At 43.6% G+C, this 24,314-nt stretch overlaps 1 protein-coding gene across 1 annotated transcript in view; it reads right to left on the bottom strand.

Annotated features, from left to right (window-relative positions):
- pyroxd2 (pyridine nucleotide-disulphide oxidoreductase domain 2) overlaps positions 1 to 16,101 on the bottom strand; it is a 34,725-nt gene extending 18,624 nt beyond the window's left edge. The window contains 8 exon segments of the mRNA XM_061910213.1: positions 2,061 to 2,158; positions 6,107 to 6,168; positions 6,235 to 6,388; positions 11,655 to 11,810; positions 11,889 to 11,962; positions 15,348 to 15,441; positions 15,677 to 15,696; positions 15,944 to 16,101. Of these exon segments, the coding sequence (XP_061766197.1) occupies positions 2,061 to 2,158; positions 6,107 to 6,168; positions 6,235 to 6,388; positions 11,655 to 11,810; positions 11,889 to 11,962; positions 15,348 to 15,441; positions 15,677 to 15,696; positions 15,944 to 16,067 (782 nt within the window). The 5' untranslated portion in view covers positions 16,068 to 16,101.
- Positions 16,102 to 24,314: the final 8,213 nt, after the last annotated feature.

The following is a 24,314-nucleotide window of genomic DNA, read 5'->3' as shown; positions in this document are numbered from 1 at the left end:
CCGTGACTTCTCTCAGAGACTCTGGCGTCAAAACACCCGTGGCCACACCCCTCCGACTTTAAGGTACTATTTAACTCACTAAAACACTAGCAACACAATAGGCAGATAAGGGATTTCCCAGAATTATCCTAGTAAATGTGTCTAAAAACTTCTGAATCGCTCTCACTGCCCTCACCTTTTTTTTTTACTTTTTTTTTTTCTTTTTGTAGGTCTTCACTCTAAATTTCACGGTGGCAGAGGGGTTAGTGCGTCTGCCTCACAATACGAAGTTCCTGCAGTCCTGGGTTCAAATCCAGGCTCGGGATCTTTCTGTGTGGAGTTTGCGTGTTCTCCCCGTGAATGTGTGGGTTCCCTCCGGGTACTCCGGCTTCCTCCCACTTCCAAAGACATGCACCTGGGGATAGGTTGATTGGCAACACTAAAATTGGCCCTAGTGTGTGAATGTGAGTGTGAATGTTGTCTGTCTATCTGTGTTGGCCCTGCGATGAGGTGGCAACTTGTCCAGGGTGTACCCTGCCTTCCGCCCGATTGTAGCTGAGATAGGCGCCAGAGCCCCCCGCGACCCCGAAAGGGAATAAGCGGTAGGAAATGGATGGATGGTCTTCACTCTAAATTTCCTCATCCACGAATCTTTCATCCTCGCTCAAATTAATGGGAAATTGTCGCTTTCTTGGTCCGAATAGCTCTAGCTGCTGGTGGCTATGATTGTAAACAATGTGAGGATGTGAGGAGCCCTACAACCCGTGATGTCACTTGCACATCGTCTGCTACTTCCGGTACAGGCAAGGCTTTTTTATTAGCGACCGAAAGTTGCAAACTTTATCGTCGATGTTCTCTACTAAATCCTTTCAGCAAAAATATGGCAATATCGCGAAATTATCAAGTATGACACATAGAATGGACCTGCTATCCCCGTTTAAATAAGAAAATCTCATTTCAGTAGGCCTTTAAGTAACGTTTATGACAACGTTTTGTCCCGAAACACAATATAGAATGTGAGATATAACAGGATGATGAACACCCAAGACCCAACCTCCGAGCTGTATATGACACCTTCATGCACAATTAAGGTCGGCATATGCCGCTAAACTGGGCTTCACGGTGGGAGAGGGGTTAGTGCGTCTGCCTCACAATACGAAGGTCCTGCAGTCCTGGGTTCAAATCCAGGCTCGGGATCTTTCTGTGTGGAGTTTGCATGTTCTCCCCGTGAATGCGTGGGTTCCCTCCGGGTACTCCGGCTTCCTCCCGCTTCCAAAGACATGCACCTGGGGATAGGTTGATTGGCAACACTAAATTGGCCCTAGTGTGTGAATGTGAGTGTGAATGTTGTCTGTCTATCTGTGTTGGCCCTGCGATGAGGTGGCGACTTGTCCAGGGTGTACCCTGCATTCCGCCCGATTGTAGCTGAGATAGGCGCCAGCGCCCCCTGCGACCCCGAAAGGGAATAAGCGGTAGGAAATGGATGGATGGATGGAAGGTCTTCACTCTAAATTTCCTCATCCACGAATCTTTCATCCTCGCTCAAATTAATGGGGAAATTGTCGCTTTCTCGGTCCGAATAGCTCTAGCTGCTGCTGGCTATGATTGTAAAAAATGTGAGGATGTGAGGAGCCCTACAACCCGTGACGTCACTTGCACATCGTCTGCTACTTCCGGTACAGGCAAGGCTTTTTTATTAGCGACCGAAAGTTGCAAACTTTATCGTCGATGTTCTCTACTAAATCCTTCCAGCAAAAATATGGCAATATTGTGAAATGATCAAGTATGACACATAGAATGGACCTGCTATCCCCGTTTAAATAAGAAAATCTCATTTCAGTGGGCCTTTAAGTAACGTTTATGACAACGTTTTGTCCCGAAACACAATATAGAATGTGAGATATAACAGGATCATTTTGTTTTCAAAACGGTTACAAAAAAGTGGAACCCCAAAAATTTACTGTGTGACGCCATTTTTATGACTCGATAGTGTCCCCAAGACCCCGTTTTGAAAGTTCCTAGCGCCAACACTGAAAACATAACGAGTAAGTCCATCTTGAACAAAGAACACGCCGCCTCACCCGCTACCGGGATTGCTGGGGCTGGTCATGGCTCCAATAACGGCGTCAGTAGCCAGCGTTGCAATCAACGGCTGCGACTCAAACCACCGATTGAGGATCTATCATAAAAACAACACAAGCAGTGATGATATACAGCAGGGGTGTCCAAACTTTTTCCACTGAGGGCCGCACACTGAAAAATCCATTTTTATTTTAAAAACCAATACAATATATGTGTAATAAATATACATGTTGGCCTCCACTCAGTTATGATCCCGGGGACCCCAAAGGGTTTTGGTCCAAAAAAAATATTAAAAATGTTTCATTATTCAGCATTATTATTTTTATTATTATTCAAGTTTTAAATCTCTAGATCAGGGGTAGGGAACCTATGGCTCTAGAGCCAGATGTGGCTCTTTTCAAGACTGCACCTGGCTCTCAGATAAATCTGAGCTGACATTGCTTAACACCATATGTAAAGAATATATCCGCTGGTATTCACAGTGTCAAAAATAACGTTCGAAATATAAAACATTCTCATGCATTTTCATCCATCCATCCGGTTTCTACCGCACCTGTTCAAGAAGTCGCATTATTAGTGATTCCTAGAGCCCCAAAAAAAGTCTGCGGGCTATAGAGCGTTTTCCGTTCGGGCTCCAGTACTCTGGAATGCCCTCCCGGTAACAGTTCGAGATGCCACCTCAGTAGAAGCATTTAAGTCTCACCTTAAAACTCATTTGTATACTCTAGACTTTAAATAGACTCCCTTTTTAGACCAGTTGATCTGCCGTTTCTTTTCTTTTTCTTCTATGTCCCACTCTCCTTTGTGGAGGGAGTCCGGTCCGATCCGGTGGCCATGTACTGCTCGCCTGTGTATCGGCTGGGGACATCTCTGCGCTGCTGATCAGCCTCCGCTTGGGATGGTTTCCTGCTGGCTCCACTGTGAACGGGACTCTCGCTGCTGTGTTGGATCCGCTTTGGACTGGACTCTCGCGACTGTGTTGGATCCATTATGGATTGATCTTTCACAGTATCATGTTCTCATAGTCATCATTGTCACCGACGTCCCACTGGGTGTGAGTTTTCCTTGCCCTTATGTGGGCCTACCGAGGATGTCGTAGTGGTTTGTGCAGCCCTTTGAGACACTAGTGATTTAGGGCTATATAAGTAAACATTGATTGATTGATTGATTAAGTCTGGGGCGGCATAGCTCGGTTGGTAGAGTGGCCGTGCCAGCAACTTGAGGGTTGCAGGTTCGATTCCCACGTCCACCATCCAAGTCACTGCCGTTGTGTCCTTGGGCAAGACACTTTACCCACCTGCTCCCAGTGCCACCCACACTGGTTTAAATGTAACTTAGATATCGGGTTTCACTATGTAAAGCGCTTTGAGTCACTTGAGAAAAGCGCTATATAAATATAATTCACTTCACTTAAGTCTCACCTTAAAACTCATCTGTATACTCTAGCCTTTAAATAGACCTCCTTTTTAGACCAGTTGATCTGCCGCTTCTTTTCTTTCTCCTATGTCCCCCCCCCTCCCTTGTGGAGGGGGTCCGGTCCGATGACCATGGATGAAGTACTGGCTGTCCAGAGTCGGGACCCAGAATGGACCGCTCGTCTGTATCGATTGGGGACATCTCTACGCTGCTGATCCGCCTCCGCTTGAGATGGTTTCCTGTGGACGGGACTCTCGCTGCTGTCTTGGAGCCACTATGGATTGAACTTTCACAGTATCATGTTAGACCCGCTCGACATCCATTGCTTTCGGTCCCCTAGAGGGGGGGCGGGGGGTTGCCCACATCTGAGGTCCTCTCCAAGGGTTCTCATAGTCAGCATTGACTATGAGAATTCTCCCTGCCCACTGGGTGTGAGTTTTCCTTGCCCTTTTGTGGGTTCTTCCGAGGATGTCGTAGTCGTAATGATTTGTGCAGTCCTTTGAGACATTTGTGATTTGGGGCTATATAAATAAACATTGATTGATTGATTGATGATTAATGGTAAGAAGTGTTTTATTTATTGTTGGTTAGCCTCAGAATATCAATGTTATTAAAAAGAATAAGAAACGTATTATAGTCTAAAAAATGTTGGTCTTTCTTAAAAATGCACGCCTATAGTTGTATTCAGTGTTAAAAATAAATAAATTATATGGCTCTCACGGAAATACTTTTAAATATATTTGGCCTGCATGGCTCTCTCAGCCAAAAAGGTTCCCGACTCCTGCTCTAGATCAACATTAGGGGGGGGAAAAAAGGAAAAAACACAAAATATGCAATATTTTCACCCAATGACTTTTTTCGGTGGAATATTTCAGATTATATAATAATTGGAGCCTTAATTTTGTATTTTGATTCATTATTATTTTTTGAGCAATGACACTTAAAAACAAATCACACTAAAATAATTGGGGATCTAAAAGTGTCCTGCTCATTATAGTTTTAAAAAATAAATACATTTTTTTCACTGTTTACTTTTAGCACAATACTCGAGATCAACTTCAGATATATCCGTCAGTTTTAAGTTTTATTGTTGTTTATGTTTGTTTGTTGTAGGCCCTTCTTTTAAAAGTTTTTTAGATGGCAAAACACAAAATATGCAACATTTCCCCCCAAAAAATATTTCAAAGTGGAATATTTAATGTGACGTAATCGGAGCCGGGCTTCACGGTGGCAGAGGGGTTAGTGCGTCTGCCTCATAATATGAAGGTCCTGAGTAGTCCTAGGTTCAATCCCGGGCTCGGGATCTTTATATGTGGAGTTTGCATTTCCGTGGGTTCCCTCCGGGTACTCCGGCTTCCTCCCACTTCCAAAAACATGCACCTGGGGATAGGTTGATTGGCAACACTAAATTGGCCCTAGTGTGTGAATGTTGTCTGTCTATCTGTGTTGGCACTGCGATGAGGTGGCGACTTGTCCAGGGTGTACCCCGCCTTCCGCCCAATTGTAGCTGAGATAGGCACCAGTGCCCCCCGCGACCCCAAAGGGAATAAGCGGTAGAAAATGGATGGAATCGGAGCCTTGAATAGGTCAATAAATCAAAATGACATTGATTTTGATTCATTATTATTTTATAAAGAAACAGCCTGCATGGCCGGGATCTTCAGCTCTCACTGGATCGGTTCGCAGCCGAGTGTGAAGCCACCGGAATGAGAATCAGAACCTCCAAGTCCGAGTCCATGGTTCTCGCCCGGAAAAGGGTGGAGTGCCATCTCCGGGTTGGGGAGGAGACCCTGCCCCAAGTGGAGGAGTTCAAGTACCTAGGAGTCTTGTTCACGAGTGGGGGAAGAGTGGATCGTGAGATCGACAGGCGGATCGGTGCGGCGTCTTCAGTAATGCGGACGTTGTACCGATCCGTTGTGGTGAAGAAGGAGCTGAGCCGGAAGGCAAAGCGCTCAATTTACCGGTCGATCTACGTTCCCATCCTCACCTATGGTCATGAGCTTTGGGTCATGACCGAAAGGATAAGATCACGGGTACAAGCGGCCGAAATGAGTTTGGGGCTCTCCCTTAGAGATAGGGTGAGAAGCTCTGCCATCCGGGAGGAACTCAAAGTAAAGCCGCTGCTCCTTCACATCGAGAGGAGCCAAATGAGGTGGTTCGGGCACCTGGTCAGGATGCCACCCGAACGCCTCCCTAGGGAGGTGTTTAGGGCACGTCCAACCGGTAGGAGGCCACGGGGAAGACCCAGGACACGTTGGGAAGACTATGTCTCCCGGCTGGCCTGGGAACGCCTCGGGATCCCCCGGGAAGAGCTAGACGAAGTGGCTGGGGAGAGGGAAGTCTGGGCTTCCCTGCTTAGGCTGTTGCCCCCGCGACCTGACCTCGGATAAGTGGAAGATGATGGATGGATGGATGGATGGAACAGCCTGCATGGCAGCTTTGTGTTATAAGAGTAAGCATTGCAACAATTTCTTGTTACATTTCACCTGTTTGCTCTTTTATACCACTCTTTATGTTTTTAATTTTTTTTTTTTCAATTGTATTCTTAAAATGTGCCCCCGGGCCGCACTTTGGACACCCCTGCCATACAGGGACAACGGTACAATTAAAGCAAACAATTGGGACAAACCTTCATGATCGGTGCTGTTGTGATCTCATAAAAGTCTGGAATGTTTCTGCCCAGTTTCAGCCCTTGAAAAAGACACACTTTGACTCGACCGTCCATCTCTCCAGTCATGTCCGAAACGAGCTACGCACCACATTTGACCACCGGCTTCAGTGTTTTGGCCGCCGCCAGCCTCTTCCGCCACGAGCCGCTTGTCATGCCTGGAATGTCGACGGGGGGGGCATCCAGGAGGGGGTGGATGGCGGCCGCTAGCTTCTCAAGATGCGAAACGAAACCTGAAAACGCCTGCTTGGCAGACGAGGACGAGATGACTTAGAGCAGGGATCTTCAACGTTTTTTCCAGAACCAAGGATCCCCAAAGTAATGGAAAAAAGGAGCGGGTATCCCTATGTATAAACCCCGTTTCCATATGAGCTGGGAAATTGTGTTAGATGTAAATATAAACGGAATACAATGATTTGCAAATCCTTTTCAACCCATATTCAATTGAATATGCTACAAAGACAAGATATTTGATGTTCAAACTCATGAACTTGCAAATAATCATTAACTTTAGAATTTGATGCCAGCAACATGTGACAAAGAACTTGGAAATGGTGGCAATAAATACTGATAAAGTTGAGGAATGCTCATCAAACACTTATATGGAACATCCCACAGGTGTGCAGGCTAATTGGGAACAGGTGGGTGCCATGATTGGGTATAAAAGCAGCTTCCATGAAATGCTAAGTAATCCACAAACAAGGATGGGGCGAGGGTCACTAATTTGTAAGCAAATTGTCGAACAGTTTTAGGACAACATTTCTCAACGAGCTATTGCAAGGAATTTAGGGATTTTACCATCTATGGTCCGTAAAAATCATCAAAAGGTTCAGAGGATCTGGAGAAATCACTGCACGTAAGCGATGATATTACGGACCTTTGATCCCTCAGGCGGTACTGCATCAAAAACCGACATTGGCGTGTAAAGGATATCACCACATGGGCTCAGGAACACTTCACAAAACCACTGTCAGTAACTACAATTGGTCGCTACATCTGTAAGTGCAAGTTAAAACTCTACTATGCAAAGCGAAAGACGTTTATCAACAACACCAAGGAACGCCACCGGCTTGGCTGGGCCCGAGCTCACCTAAGATGGACTGATGCAAAGTGGAAAAGTGATCTGTGGTCTGACAAGTCCACATTTCAAATCCTATTAGGAAACTGTGGACGTGGTGTCCTCTGGAACAAAGAGGAAAATTACCATCCGCATTGTTATAGGCGCAAAGTTCAAAAGCCAGCATCTGTGATTGTATGGGGGTGTATTAGTGCCCAAGGCATGGGTAACTTACACATCTGTGAAGGCACCATTAATGCTGAAAGGTCCATACAGGTTTTGGAGCAACATATGTTGTCATCCAAGCAACGTTATAATGGACGCCCCTGCTTATTTCAGAAAGACAAGTGTTACAACAGCGTGGCTTCGTAAAAAAAGAGTTTGGGTACTTTCCTGGCCCGCCTGCAGTCCAGACCTGTCTCCCATCGAAAATGTGTGGCGCATTATGAAGCGTAAAATACGACAGCGGAGACCCCGGACTGTTGAACGACTGAAGCTCTACATAAAACAAGAATGGGAAAGAATTCCACTTTCAAAGCTTCAACAATTAGTTTCCTCAGTTCCCAAACGTTTATTGAGTGTTGTTAAAAGAAAAGGTGATGTAACACAGTGGTGAACATGCCCTTTCCCAACTACTTTGGCACGTGTTGCAGCCATGAAATTCTAAGTTAATTATTAGTTGAAAAAAAAAATAAAGTTTATGAGTTTGAACATCAAATATGTTGTCTAATCTTTGAATTATGTTTATATTTACATCTAACACAATTTTCCAACTCATATGGAAACAGAAGTTTGTACATTAAACTGGTCCTGTTTTTGTTTTTGTGCAATACTAGCGATAGTCAAATAACAGCAATATGCTGCTAATAGCTAGGTGGCAATCCGCACTTTAATCATGAATACAATAATATAATATCATTATTCATTCATGTTCAACTACATGACAGTAGAGTGGAACTAGCGCGAAAATTGCTAGTTAACAAATAGGGCGTTAATTGCTAGCTGACAACTAGAGCACTAATTGCTAGCTGAGAACTACCGTGCTAGTCGCTAGCTGGCAACTAAGGTACTAATCGCTAGCTGACAACAAACGCGTCAATTTCTAGCTGAAAACGGTAATAGTTAGTTGACAACAAGAGCACCAATTTCTAGCTGACAACTAGGGTGCTAATTGCTACATGACAACTAAAGGGCTAATTGCTAGCTATCTTAAACGCTAAAATGAATGTAATAATATATTTATGTCTAACTTCATGACAATGTAGTTGAACTAGCGTGTTCATTTCTAGTTGACAACTTGAACTCGACAACACGCTAGCTGATAACTTCAGCATTAATTGCTAAATGACAACTAGCATGCTAGTCACTAGCTGACAAGTAATGTGCTAATTACTGGCTGACATTCAGCGAGCGAATCCCTAACTGACTACAAGCGCGTCAATTGCTAGCTGACAACTGGAGCACTAATTGCTAGCTGAGAACTAACACGCTAGTCGTTAGCTGGCAACTAAGGTACTAATCGCTAGCTGACAACAAACGCGTCAATCTCTACCTGAAAACGGTAATAGCTAGTTGACAACAAGAGCACCAATTGCTAGCTGACAACTAGAGCACTAATTGCTAGCTGAGAACTAACTTGCTAGTCGCTAGCTGGCAACTAAGGTACTAATCGCTAGCTGACAACAAACGCGTCAATCTCTAGCTGAAAACGGTAATAGCTACTTGACAATAACAGCACCAATTGCTAGCTGAAAACTAGTGTGCTAATTGCTACATGACCACTAAAGTGCTAGTTGCTAGCTATCTTAAACGCTAAAATGAATGTAATAATATATTTTTGTCTAACTTCATGACAATGTAGTTGAACTAGCGTGTTCATTTCTAGTTGACAACTTGAACTCGACAACTACAGCATTAATTGCTAAATGACAACTAGCATGCTAGTCACTAGCTGACAACTAATGTGCTAATTACTAGCTGACATTCAGCGAGCGAATCCCTAACTGACCACAAGCGCGTCAATTGCTAGCTGACAACTAGAGCACTAATTGCTAGCTGAGAACTAACGTGCTAGTCGCTAGCTGGCAACTAAGGTACTAATCGCTAGCTGACAAGAAACGCGTCAATCTCTAGCTGAAAACGGTAATAGCTAGTTGACAACAAGAGCACCTATTGCTTAGACAACTAGAGCACTAATTGCTAGCTGACAACTAGAGCACTAATTGCTAGCTGAGAACTAACTTGCTAGTCGCTAGCTGGCAACTAAGGTACTAATTGCTAGCTGACAACAAACGCGTCAATCTCTAGCTGAAAACGGTAATAGCTAGTTGACAACAACAGCACCAATTGCTAGCTGAAAACTAGTGTGCTAATTGCTACATGACAACTAAAGTGCTAATTGCTAGCTATCTTAAACTCTAAAATGAATGTAATAATATATTTTTGTCTAACTTCATGACAATGTAGTTGAACTAGCGTGGTCATTTGTAGTTGACAACTTGAACTCGACAACTACAGCATTAATTGCTAAATGATAACTAGCATGCTAGTCACTAGCTGACAAGTAATGTGCTAATTACTGGCTGACATTCAGCGAGCGAATCCCTAACTGACTACAAGCGCGTCAATTGCTAGCTGACAACTGGAGCACTAATTGCTAGCTGAGAACTAACACGCTAGTCGCTAGCTGGCAACTAAGGTACTAATCGCTAGCTGACAACAAACGCGTCAATCTCTAGCTGAAAACGGTAATAGCTAGTTGACAACAAGAGCACCAATTGCTAGCTGACAACTAGGGTGCTAATTGCTACATGACCACTAAAGTGCTAATTGCTAGCTATCTTAAACGCTAAAATGAATGTAATAATATATTTATGTCTAACTTCATGACAATGTAGTTGAACTAGCGTGTTCATTTCTAGTTGACAACTTGAACTCGACAACTACAGCATTAATTGCTAAATGATAACTAGCGTGCTAGTCGCTAGCTGACAAGTAATGTGCTAATTACTAGCTGACATTCAGCGTGCGAATCCTTAACTGACCATAAGCGCGTCAATCATACTTGCCAACCCTCCCGGATTTTCCGGGAAACTCCTGAAATTCAGCGCCTCTCCCGAAAACCTCCCGGGACAAATTTTCTCCCGAAAATGCAGACCTGAGTGACGTGTGCAAAGAGCGTGTCTGCCCAATGACGTTATAACTGTAGAATGATCGAGGGCGAGTTCTTGGTTTCTTATGTGGGTTTATAGTTCGGCAGTTTCCTTATCGTCCTCCCAGCGCGGTAAAACAACACAAAACATCAGTTCGAAATCGTCTACCGAAAGCAGTTTGTCTGCCAAACAGCAATGTGTTGTGACACTCTCAAACAGCACAATACTGCCATCTAGTGTACATGCATATGGTTAGAAAAACAAGGATGGAATATTCAACCCTCAACTCGACAATGAGTAGATGAGTGTTATGTGTGTGTAAATGTGTAAATAAATGAACACTGGAATTCAAGTATTTCTTATATATATATATATATATGAAATACTTGACTTGGTGAATCTATGAATCTAGTGGTAAATATACTACTCACCTCTTAACCCCGCCCCACCCCGCCCCCCCGCCCCACCCCCCGACCACGCCCCCCACGCCCAAATCAGAGGTCTCAAGGCTGGCAAGTATGGCGTCAATTGCTAGCTGACGACTTAAGTGTTAATTGCTCGCTGACAACTAGAGCACTAATCGCTAGCTGGCAACTAACTTACTAATCGCTAGCTGACAACAAGCACGTCAATCTCCAGCCGAAAACGGTAGTAGCTAGCTGACAACAAGAGCACCAATTTCCAGCTGACAAGTAGGGGGCTAATTGCTAAATGACGACTATAGTGCTAATTGCTAGCTATCTTAAACGCTAACATGAATGTAATAATATATTTATGTTTAACTACATGACAATATAGTTGAACTAGCGTGTTGATTTCTAGTTGACAACTTGACCTTGCTAGCTGATAATTGCTAGATGACAACTAGCGCGCTTGTGGCTAGCTGACAACCAACGCAAATGTCGCTAGCTGGCAACCGACGCGCTAATCGTCAGAGAGCGCGCTCGTCGCTAGCTGACAACAAGCGTGTCAATCACTGGCTGACAATTAGGGTGTTGATTACCAGCTGACAATTAGCGTGCTAATCGCTAACTGGCAACTAGCGCGCTAATCGCTATCTGACAAGTCGAGTGCCTATCATTGACTGTATTAAATGCTTACATTCATATAATACAATGATTTATTCATACTATATGTAGAGATATAATATTAGAGATATGAGAGGGGAAATATGAAATTATACATTTTTTAAAAGACCACCAAAATTTCACGGCCCCCCTGCAGTACCATTGAGGACCCCAAGGTGGCGATGTACTAAGATATGCACCTGAAAGGCGGGCACACGTAATCATTACATCACCTCAGCATCTTTCCGGGAAAACTTGCCGATCTCCCTGCGGTTCTCGGCGCGATCTGAGCCCAGGGTGAGTGACCTCGGCGGACCCCCGCCCACCCCCTCCTCCAACATGGGAGTGAAAGCATGGGGGTCCCTCAGGTGCACCTTCAGTCCATGTTTCTAAAAAACAAACAAACACACGGGCGACTGTTTCAAAGACGAAACCAATTAAGGATGTGAGCGTGCAGCCTCGTTCACCTTCAGCTCCAAGTCGGCGTAAATGTGCGGCCGCAACAGACTGAGCACGTAGGAGCACCTGGAGAAGTGGAAACCTGCACGCACAAGAGCGGGATTACGCCAAAATCACAGCTTGTTGCTAATCATGCTACCTATTCACGGCCTTGCAGCAAGTGCAGACGTGAATAAATGTCATTACCAGACCGCTTGCCGCATTTTTGTGGCCCTAAACAAGATTTATTTGTGGCCCCATTTCAGTATTTAATATTACTCATTTATTGTTATTATTATACTCTTAAAAGGGCCCCCAGCCCACCCTAAGCCTAACATCCTCACCTCACATACACACTCAGTAGGTCCACATGCACCAACAAACTCATTATTGTCTTAAATAGCTTTTTAAAACACATATAAAAATCTTATTTTGGTTTTCTGGGTGTTGTTGATAAATGGTTTCTTCTTTGCATACCCACTTACACACACTTGGTAGGTCCACATGCACCAACAAACTCATTATTGACTTAAATCGCTTTTAAAAATGCATGTAAAAACCTTATTTTGGTTTTCTGGGTGTTGTTGATAAATGGTTTCTTCTTTGCATACCCACTTACACACACTTGGTAGGTCCACATGCACCAACAAACTCATTATTGACTTAAATATGTTACGTCTGTTCGGCATTGTGATGCCGGGTTCGATTCCCTCGAGGATGCGTCGAAATTGAACGCAGCAAAGGTAAGATAAACAGATTTATTTAAATAACAAAAAGAGCTATGTAACAAAAATGCTAGAGCTAGTAGAATAAAACAAACAAAGGACGCTAGCATAAAAGCTAGGATATACAAAAATGAGAACTAAACTGGCACATAGACACATTAAAGAGAAAAACAAAACATACAGCATGAGAGCTGGAATAAACAAATGGCTGAGCGTGAAAAGCTAGCGAGAATATACATACGATGTAGAGTGCAGGCGTAACTTGTTGCGTGAAAGCAAATTATGAACCCAGGCTGAACAAACAAAAGAGGACGGCTTATAAAGTGACGGTGATTATCTGTAGCAGGTGTGCGGGGCGTGAGCAGCAGGTGAACTGATGTGTAACCATAGTGATGGACAAAAACAGGAAATAAACGGGTCGGACTGAGAATGAAAAAGCAAACGTGAAGATCTGAGCAGCAGATCGCAATAAAATAGCTTTTAAAAACGCATGTAAAAACCTTATTTTGGTTTTCCGGGTGTTGTTAATAAATGGCTTTAGCTTTGAATACCCACGTACCCACACTCAGTAGGGCCACATGGACCAACAAACTCATGATTGACTTAAATAGCTTTTTAAAATCACATGTTAAAACCTTATTTTGGTTTTCTGGGTGTTGTTGATAAACTTTCGCTTTGCATTGTAGAGTTTTAACATGCATTTACAGACATAGCGACGAACTGTAGTTACTGGCAGTGGTTTTATGAAAAGTTCCGGAGCCCATGTGGTGATATCCTTTACTCGCTTGCAGCACCGCTTAAGGGATAGAAGGTCACGAGCATTCAATGTTGGTTTTCGGCCTTGCCGCTCACGTGCAGCGAGTTCTCCAGATTCACTGAACCTTTTGATGATACTACGGACCGTAGATGGGGAAATGTCTAAATTCCCACAATATAAACAGCATGTCTGCCCAATGACGTTATAACTGTAGAATGATCGAGGGTGAATTCTTGGTTTCTTATTTGTTAGGCAGTTTCATTAACGTCCTCCCAGCGCGGTAACACCACACAACAACAGCAGTCACGTTTTCGTCTCCCATAAAGCAGTTTGTCTGCCGTAAACAGCAATGTTGTGACACTCTTAAACAGGACAATACTGCCATCTACTTTACATGCATATGTGACAATAACATCTACGGCTTTTAGAGAGTGCAGTGCACAACCGCGCACACAACAAGGAGACGAAGCAGAAGAACAAGGAAGATACAGCCATGGCGACGCCGACGACAAGTAAGATGAATAAATAACTTGTAAGCTCCAAGCCGGAGCTGCGATTGGACCTGGATAGCCTCCGGGAAGAAGTAGTGAACTAACAAGTGCTTGGCAGAGAAGATCTTCCTGAGGAAGCAAAGCTTGACTGGTTTTGGGTCATGCTAGGGAGAGATGGAAGATTCCAGACTCTAGTGCATTTGATGAAAGCACTTTTGTGTGTGCCACACAGCAATGCATCATCAGAGAGGGTGTTCAGCATGGTTAGAAAAATAGTGACAGAGAATAGAACAAGGATGGACAATTCAACCCTTAACTCAACAATGAGTAGATGAGTGTTATGTGTGTGTATATGTGTAAATAAACGAACACCGAAATTCAAGTATTTCTCTTATATGTATATATATATATATATATATATATATATATATATATATATATATATATATATATATATATATATAATAAAATAAATTTGAATATATATAGCTAGAGTTCACTGAAAGTCAAATATTTCTTACATATATATATACACACATATATATATATACACATATATACACACATATATATATACATACACATATGTATACATACATATATATACATACACATATACATATATATACATACACACATATATATACATACACATATATTTATGCATACACATATACATATACATATATATACATACACATATACATATATATACATACACATATATATATATATATACATACACATATACATATATATATATATATATATATATATATATATATATATATATATATCTTGATTGGATTATCCAGAGAATAGTGCTCGATAACGTGGTAGAGCGCAATATATGTAGGTGTGGGAAAAATCACAAGACTACTTCATCTCTACAGAACTGTTTCATGAGGGGTTCCCTCAATCATCAGGAGATTTTTGACATGTGATTTTAAAAAGCTATTTACGTCAATCATGAGTTTGTTGGTGCATGTGGCCCTACTGAGTGTGTGTACGTGGGTATTCAAAGCTAAAGCCATTTATCAACAACACCCGGAAAACCAAAATCAGGTTTTTACATGCGTTTTTAAGAGCTATTTCAGTCAATAATGAGTTTGTTGGTGCATGTGGACAGAACTGTTTCATGAGGGGTTCCCTCAATCATCAGGAGATTTTTGATGATTGAGGGAACCCCTCATGAAACAGTTCTGTAGAGATGAAGTAGTCTATATATATATATATATATATATATATATATGAAATACTCGACTTGGTGAATTCTAGCTGTAAATATACTCCTCTCCTCTTGACCACGCCCCCGCCTCACCCCCCCCCGACCACGCCCCCCAACCTCCCGAAATCGGAGGTCTCAAGATTGGCAAGTATGGATTCCTGGAATGTGGAGTCATTTTCCCTGGATTACAAAAACCCACTCATGCCGTACCAGCTGTACACGGACTACTCTAAAGTAGGACCACGTTTAGTTTCAACAGTGTTGTCCCCAGGATGGCAGCCTCTTACCAGGGAAGATCTCCTCAGTCACTGCAGCACCTCCGAGCACATGTCTGCGCTCCAACACTGCTGTCTTTAGGCCTCCTCTCTGGAGATAGGCAGCCTTTACACACACACACACACACACACATACACACACACACACACACACACACACACATTTATACAATACACATGAATTGATTTACGTGGACCCCGACTTAAACAAGTTGAAAAACTTACTCGGGTGTTACCATTTAGTGGTCAATTGTACGGAATATGTACTGTAATCTACTAATAAAAGTGTCAATCAATCAATCAAAACAACAATAAACGTCGGTGGAATAGTTGGAACTTACCGCCACTAGTCCATTGTGCCCTGCAGTGACCGGAAACAAATATATTACTTTTCTTTCAACAATAAGAGCCTTTTTGTTTGAACAGAAGTCACACCATTTTTTTTTTTCCTCATTCGAGCTCAAATCTTGCAAATAATTTACAAAAAGTCACACATTAACAATAGAGTACGTACACGCTCGTTTTCCCTTGAGATATTAACTTTATTTTTATTTTTTATTTTTTTTTACAATTTTTTTAACTAAGCAAGCACCGTGTGCAGAGCTTACCTCCCCCGATGACCAGTGCATCGTACCGGGATGGTGACGAGGTGTGTTTGCCTCTGCTTTCCAGCAAGTTCCGCACGACGTGGGCGACCCTCCGTGCACCGCCGGTCCACATTGCAGCAGCCATTGCATATTCAAGCCCAACCCTCTTCTTGTGGTCCAATGTCCACTGCAAGAAACTCAGACTTACTAGTGCGTGAATGAGGAATGATAAAGTATATCTTGTATTATTCAGTCTTTTTAATTCCTGCTGTGAAGCATAAACACGTGGTGGGAATTATTTTATCAACAACATCTCATTTATATTTTTAAAGAAGTTTTTGCATTTGTTGTCATTACCCCTTTTGACCACTTGATGGCGGGCTTGTACCAGTCAGTGCTCCTATAACGGGCCACGTCACCAGTGGAAGGGGAACACTTATTAAAGGCCTACTGAAATGAGATTTTCTTATATAAAAGGGGATAGCAGGTCCATTCTATGTGTCATACTTGATCATTTCGTGATATTGCCATATTTTTGCTGAAAGGATTTAGTAGAGGGGCTTCACGGTGGCAGAGGGGTTAGTGTGTCTGCCTCACAATACGAAGGTCCTGCAGTCCTGGGGTCAAATCCAGGCTCGGGATCTTTCTGTGTGGAGTTTGCATGTTCTGATTGGCAACACTAAATTGTGAGTGTGAATGTTGTCTGTCTATCTGTGTTGGCCCTGCGATGAGTTGGCGACTTGTCCAGGGTGTACCCTGCCCTCCGCCCGATTGTAGCTGAGATAGGCGCCAGCGCCCCCCGCGACCCCAAAAGGGAATAAGTGGTAGAAAATGGATGGGATGGATGGATTTAGTAGAGAACATCAACGATTAAGTTCGCAACTTTTGGTGGCTAATAAAAAAGCCTTGCGCGTGACATCACGGGTTGTAGGGCTCCTCACATCCTCACATTGTTTGTAATCACATCCTCCTGCAGCAAGAGCTATTCGGACCGAGAAAGCGACAATTTCCCTATTAATTTGAGCGAGGATGAAAGATTCGTGGATGAGGATAGTGAGAGTGAAGGACTAGAAAAAAAAAAAACAGGCGAGGGCAAGTGAGAGCGATTCAGACGTTTTTAGACACATTTACTAGGATAATTCTGGAAAATCCTTTATCTGCTATTGTGTTGCTAGTGTTCTATTTTGGTTTCATCTGCCCACATGACTTTCTCCCAATCCTCTGCTGTATCATCCATGTATCCATTTTGGTATAAACTCAACTCGTCGTGTTTGGAGGAAGAAGAATACTGAGTTGCATCCCAAGAACACCATACCTACTGTGAAGCATGGGGGTGGAAACATCATGCTTTGGGGCTGTTTTTCTGCTAAGGGGACAGGACGATTGATCCGTGTTAAGGAAAGAATGAATGGGGCCATGTATCGTGAGATTTTGAGCCAAAACCTCCTTCCATCAGTGAGAGCTTTAAATGGTTGACTAGATACTTATTCTCCACCATAATTTACAAATAAATTATTTAAAATTCCTACAATGTGAATTCCTCGATTTTTTTTTTCACATTCTGTCTCTCACAGTTGAGGTGTACCTCAGTAGAAGCATTTAAGTCCCACCTTAAAACTCATTTGTATACTCTAGCCTTTAAATAGACTCCCTTTTTAGACCAGTTGATCTGCCGTTTCTTTTCTTTTTCTCCTATGTCCCACTCTCCCTTGTGGAGGGGGTTCGGTCCGATCCGGTGGCCATGTACTGCTTGCCTGTGTCTCGGCTGGGGACATCTCTGCGCTGCTGATCCGCCTCCGCTTGGGATGGTTTCCTGCTGGCTCCGCTGTGAACGGGACTCTCGCTGCTGTGTTGGATCCGCTTTGGACTGGTCTCTCGCGACTGTGTTGGATCCATTATGGATTGAACTTTCACAGTATCATGTTAGACCCGCTCGACATCCATTGCTTTCCTCCTCTCCAAGGTTCTCATAGTCATCATTGTCACCGACGTCCCACTGGGTGTGAGTTTTCCTTGCCCTTATGTGGGCCTACCGAGGATGTCGTGGTGGTTTGTGCAGCCCTTTGAGACACTAGTAATCTAGGGCTATATAAGTAAACATTGATTGATTGATTGATTGATTGATTGATTGATTGAACTTGCACAATCGGTGGCTGACTATATACTTTTTTGCCCCACTGTATATATATATATATATAGATTTATTTATTAAAGGTAAATCGAGCAAATTGGCTATTTCTGGCAATTTATTTAAGTGTGTATCAAACTGGTAGCCCTTCGCATTAATCAGTATCCAAGAAGTAGCTCTTGGTCTCAAAAAGGTTGGTGACCCCTGCTCCAGAGTATACTCCAGCCTTTAATTCGTCGACATTGTCGATGGTATCCTAGTAATCATCGCTCTGATACTTTGTTATTTACTCTCATCATTTATTGACCCTGTTCATTTGAGGTCGGTCTGCAGTAAGGGCCTACCTGAGAGTTTCAAGATGGGCTCTCCAGACAATACTGGCCTGCTTATAACGCCATTGCTCATCATCTTCATCATCAGTCCGTAGGGCCATCATCCCCGGGAGGAAGGACTTGTCTTACCCGAGACAAAAACAACAATAATCATGTTAGAGTTCCGTCTTTTCTTGGACGATGAGGAAATCGGGCTTGCTTTTTGCTTACACGACGTAAAATAAGTCTTCTGCTTCTAAAGATCGCGCACTCTCTTGGAGTAAAATGAGTTGTTGAGGAGGATCTAGGATTTCCCCTTCTTCTCCCATGGTGGATTAGAGCAGCATTAGCCTCGGGCAAGAGGAATGATCCTGACAGGCCGCACGCTTCAGGAATGTCTGCGGACAACAGTCAATACGCTATAACAAGATCACCAGCAGGACGTTTTGTTCTTGTAAGCAGAAATTAACACTTTGTTCCCCTTTGTCGGCAGAAATTCAACACTCATGCCTGCAGAGGCTCTCTCGAGCATTAAGGGAGACAATTCGATTAAGTTATTATTCCGCACCATGCACCAAAACGCAATCGTCACATTTCGTGGAAAATAACTGCAGCCGTGGAACGATTGGGCCTGCATGCCAACGGTGAACTGATGTACTGAAACACGTCGAATTGTATTCTCATAACACAACCCTGCAATAGTTTATAGGGCGGTGGTTTTATTAATGCAGACATACACTTAGACAGCAAACTACGGTAGTCAAATGAACAGCGCCCCAGCTGGTTTTGAATGCATTTAATCTCCAACTATCATTTTGCAAAGAATTTTGATAACTGTCTTGATGTAAAGATCTACAGCCTTTCCCAGGTGTGTTTGGGCGAACTGTGCAGTCCACAAAAACCGCAGCAACTACTAACCTCTTCACGTCCGTTGTGTCCTGAGCAAGACACTTCACCCTTGCTCCTGATGGGTGCTGGTTAGCGCCTTGCATGGCAGCTCCCGCCATCAGTGTGTGAATGTGTGTGTGAATGAGTGAATGTGGAAATATTGTCAAAGCGCTTTGAGTACCGTGAAGGTAGAAAAGCGCTATACAAGTACAACCCATTTATCATTATCAAAAAAAAGTGCACACCTATTTGAGATGATCATCAAGATTCTTTTTTTTTTCCAAATCCTTTATTTATAATATTCAATATTTACATACAATCAAAAACATAAAAATAATCAAAACAAGTACAGAAACAGTACAAAACAGCGCCAGGGGGTTGTAAATTTAATAAAGCAACCAAAGAAAAATCCATATATATATATATCCATCCATCCATCCATCCATCATCTTCCGCTTATCCGAGGTCGGGTCGCGGGGGCAACAGCCTAAGCAGGGAAACCCAGACTTCCCTCTCCCCAGCCACTTCGTCTAGCTCTTCCCGGGGGATCCCGAGGCGTTCCCAGGCCAGCCGGGAGACATAGTCTTCCCAACGTGTCCTGGGTCTTCCCCGTGGCCTCCTACCGGTTGGACGTGCCCTAAACACCTCCCTAGGGAGGCATTCGGGTGGCATCCTGACCAGATGCCCGAACCACCTCATCTGGCTCCTCTCGATGTGAAGGAGCAGCGGCTTTACTTTGAGTTCCTCCCGGATGGCAGAGCTTCTCACCCTATCTGTAAGGGAGAGCCCCAAACTCATTTCGGCCGCTTGTACCCGTGATCTTATCCTTTCGGTCATTACTCAAAGCTCATGACCATAGGTGAGGATGGGATCGTAGATCGACCGGTAAATTGAGAGCTTTGCCTTCCGGCTCAGCTCCTTCTTCACCACAACGGATCGGTACAACGTCCGCATTACTGAAGACGCCGCACCGATCCGCCTGTCGATCTCACGATCCACTCTTCCCTCACTCGTGAACAAGACTCCTAGGTACTTGAACTCCTCCACTTGGGGCAGGGTCTCCTCCCCAACCCGGAGATGGCATTCCACCCTTTTCCGGGCGAGAGCCATGGACTCGGACTTGGAGGTGCTGATTCTCATTCCGGTTGCTTCACACTCGGCTGCGAACCGATCCAGTGAGAGCTGAAGATCCCGGTCAGATGAAGCCATCAGGACCACATCATCTGCAAAAAGCAGAGACCTAATCCTGCGGTCACCAAACCGGAACCCCTCAACGCCTTGACTGCGCCTAGAAATTCTGTCCATAAAAGTTATGAACAGAATCGGTGACAAAGGACAGCCTTGGCGGAGTCCAACCCTCACTGGAAATATATATATATATATATATATATATATATATATATATATATATATATATATATATATATATATATATATATATATATATATACTAAAAAGAAGGGCCTAAAATGAACAAACCAAAAACATAAACTACAAAAAAAACGTATAATTGACGAATAGATCTGAAGTTGATCTCGAGACCATTGTGTTAAAAGTAAACAGTAAAAAAAAAAAAAAGATTATTATTTATTTTTTAACACTTTAATGAGTAGGACCCTTTTGGATCAGTGTGTTTTGTGTTGTGTCATCGCACGAAAAATAACAGTGAATTTAAATCAATGGTGTTATGAGTCGTTGACATTGTTACGGCTCCAATTATGATATAGTCTCAAACATTCTACTTAAAAATGTTATTGGTTGAAAATATTGCATTTTTTTTTTCCCCCATAAAAAAAACATGGTTTTCTTTGACAAAAAGAGCCTACAACTTAAGTCTTTAAACACTTCATATTGACAGATAGACTTAATGTTGATCCAGAGAAGGGGTCGGCAACCTTTACCACTCAAAGAGCCATTTGGACCCGTTTCACAAAATAAAGAAAATAATGGAAGCCACAAGACTTTTGAAATTCATAATGAAATAACATTGTATACAGAGTTTTTTTTTTGCTTTGTGCTATGTATAAACCAGGGGTCTCAGACACGCGGCCCACAATAAATATGAAGATTTGATGTTAGTGCGGCCAGTGAGTTTTATATGGATGCCCCTTTTTAGCATCATGCATACATCACTGCCCCCTCCTGTGTCGGTTGAGGTGGGCGGGGTTAGGGTAGGCGGGGTTTGGTGCTAGCAGGGTGTATAAGGTAGTCTGGAAGAGTCAGGGTTGCATGGGATTCTGGGTATTTGTTATGTTGTGTTTATATTATGTTACAGTGCGTCTGGTGAGTTGTTTGTCAGTTGCTTATTTTCTGTACTCTTTGGCACACCATATTTATTCTGTCTCTCATCCACAGTATGGAGCGCAGCTGGTGCAAAGCAGGAGCAAACACCTGAAATTGATTAGTGGGGTCTATTTTAACCTGGGTGCTGACGCCATGCGAGCGCCGGAACATTGTGTCTCACCACCGTATTGCTCGCATGCGTACGCTCCTCTTCGGCTCACTTGCAAACCTTTGTTTGACTCGTGCTCCTCGCCAGGTTTGATTGTTTCTCTAGCCTTTTAGTTTGTTGTTGTTACTTCTTTCTAGAACTGTTTTTTCCCCCTAGCCTTGTCTAGCGTTTTATGTTTATACTTAGCACTTTTGGTTTACTTTTTCCATATAGTATTTTCCTGGCTGTGTCCCGCGCTTTCGGTTAGTTTTTTGGTAGCAACTATTTCAGTTCATTCATGGTGTGTTTTGTGCTCCACCATCGCCTTGTGTTGTAAAGATAGATTTGGCAACCTTGCGTCCAAATAAAGACGAACTTTGTTTGCTACCATCTACGTCTCTGCATCCTTGGGGTCCACGCACTTCTACACTTAACAGTGCGGATGTTTTCCCGAAATGTGTTTGTCATTCTTGTTTGGTGTGGGTTCACAGTGTGGCGCATGTTAGTAAGAGTGTTAAAGTTGTTTATGTCACAACCCTCAGTGTAACCTGCATGGCTCTTGAACAAGTATGCCTTGCAATCGCTTGAGGATTGTAATAGAGGTTTCAAACAATAGATGCCCGGCCAGCACGCTCACAACTATTTGTATTAGAAGATATTATGGGTATTCACTGTCCGAGTGAAAAACGCAGTATAAATACCTCAGACAATTTTACGCAAAGGCACTGAGAGTCCCGGGCGCGGCACCGCTGCTGCCCACTGCTCCCATCACCTCCCAGGGGGTGATCAAGGGTGATGGGTCAAATGCAGAGAATATTTTCGCCACACCAAGAGTGTGTGTGACAATCATTGGTACTTTTAAAGGTGAGAAACCCCCCGGTAATTTCGGGAAGGTCGGCAAGTTTACAGCTGAGACACACCAGAGTGATCAAAGAGCCGCGGGTTGCTGACCCCAGATCTAAGGATTTGAAACCCATCCATCGATTTTTTCTTCCGCTTATCTGAGGTTGGGTCGCGGGGGCAGCAGCTTAAGCAGGGAAATCCAGACTTTCCTCTCCCCAGCCACTTCGTCTAGCTCTTCCCGGGGGATCCCGAGGCGTTCCCAGGCCAGCCGGGAGACATAGTCTTCCCAACGTGTCCTGGGTCTTCCCCGTGGCCTCCTACCGGTTGGACGTGCCCTAAACACCTCCCTAGAGAGGCGTTCGGGTGGCATCCTGACCAGATGCCCGAACCACCTTATCTGGCTTCTCTCGATGTGAAGGAGCAGCGGCTTTACTTTGAGTTCCTCCCGGATGGCAGAGCTTCTCACCGTATCTCTAAGGGAGAGCCCCAAACTCATTTTGGCCGCTTGTACTCGTGATCTTATCCTTTCGGTCATGAACCAAAGCTCATGACCACAGGTGAGGATGGGAACGTAGATCGACCGGTAAATTGAGAGCTTTGCCTTCCGGCTCAGCTCCTTCTTCACCACAACAGATCGATACAACGTCCGCATTACTGAAGACGCCGCACCGATCCGCCTGTCGATCTCACGATCCACTCTTCCCTCACTCGTGAACAAGATTCTGAGGTACTTGAACTCCTCCACTTGGGGCAGGGTCTCCTCCCCAACCCGGAGATGGCACTCCACCCTTTTCCAGGCGAGAACCATGGACTCCGACTTGGAGGTGCTGATTCTCATTCCAATCCAAACCGATCCAGATTTAAAACTTGAATAATAATAAAAATAATAATACTGAATAATGACACATTTTTATCATTTTATTTTTACCAAAACCCTTTGGGATCCCCGGGATCAAGCCTGAGTGGAGGCCTAAATGTATATTTTTTATTCATATATTTCAGGGGTGTCAAACTCAAATACAGAGTGGGTCAAAATTTTAAACTGAACGAAGCCGCGGGCCGAAGTTGAACAAATGAATCCTTTAATAGGGACCCAAACAAGTTTTGCATTGAATATTGACCAAGCAAGGCTTATATAACTTTATAGTGACATGCAAAATTGAGTTCTAAATAATAATAATTAAAAAATATCAATGGCATATCAAATAAAATAAAAATACAAATTGAATGCTTCTTTTTGGCGGCGGGTCTGAGTTGGGGCGGGGTTTGGTGGTAGCGGGAGTGTATATTGTAGCATCCCGGAAGAGTTAGTGATGCAAGGGGTTCTGGGTATTTGTTCAGTTGTGTTTATGTTGTGTTACGGTGCGGATGTTCTCCCGAAATGTGTTTGTCATTCTTGTTTGCTGTGGGTTCACAGTGTGGCGTATATTTGAAACAGTTGTTTATATGGCCACCCTCAGTGTGACCTGTATGGCTGTTGACCAAGTATGCCTTGCATACACTTGTGTGTGTGTATGAGCAGCATATATTATGTGAGTGGGCCGGCACGCTGTTTGTATGGAGGAAAAGCGGACGCGGCGACGTGTAGAGAACGCCAAAGGCAGTGCTTTTACGGCCCGCCCCCGATATTATTGTGCGGGTGGAAATTGGGAGAAATTGGAACGGGCACTGAACTTCGGGAGTCTCCCGGGAAAATCGGGAGGGTTGACGAGTATGAGTATTAGTGGTGAATGCGGTGTTACAGCGGCGGGCCAGCTCTAATGTTAATTTGATGTTGCCTCAAGGGCCAAA

This window comes from Nerophis ophidion, linkage group LG09 (genome assembly GCF_033978795.1).
Source record: "Nerophis ophidion isolate RoL-2023_Sa linkage group LG09, RoL_Noph_v1.0, whole genome shotgun sequence".
Lineage (NCBI taxonomy): Eukaryota > Metazoa > Chordata > Actinopteri > Syngnathiformes > Syngnathidae > Nerophis > Nerophis ophidion.
Note: the sequence above shows the minus strand (reverse complement) of the source record. Positions and strands in the feature narration are given on the sequence as shown.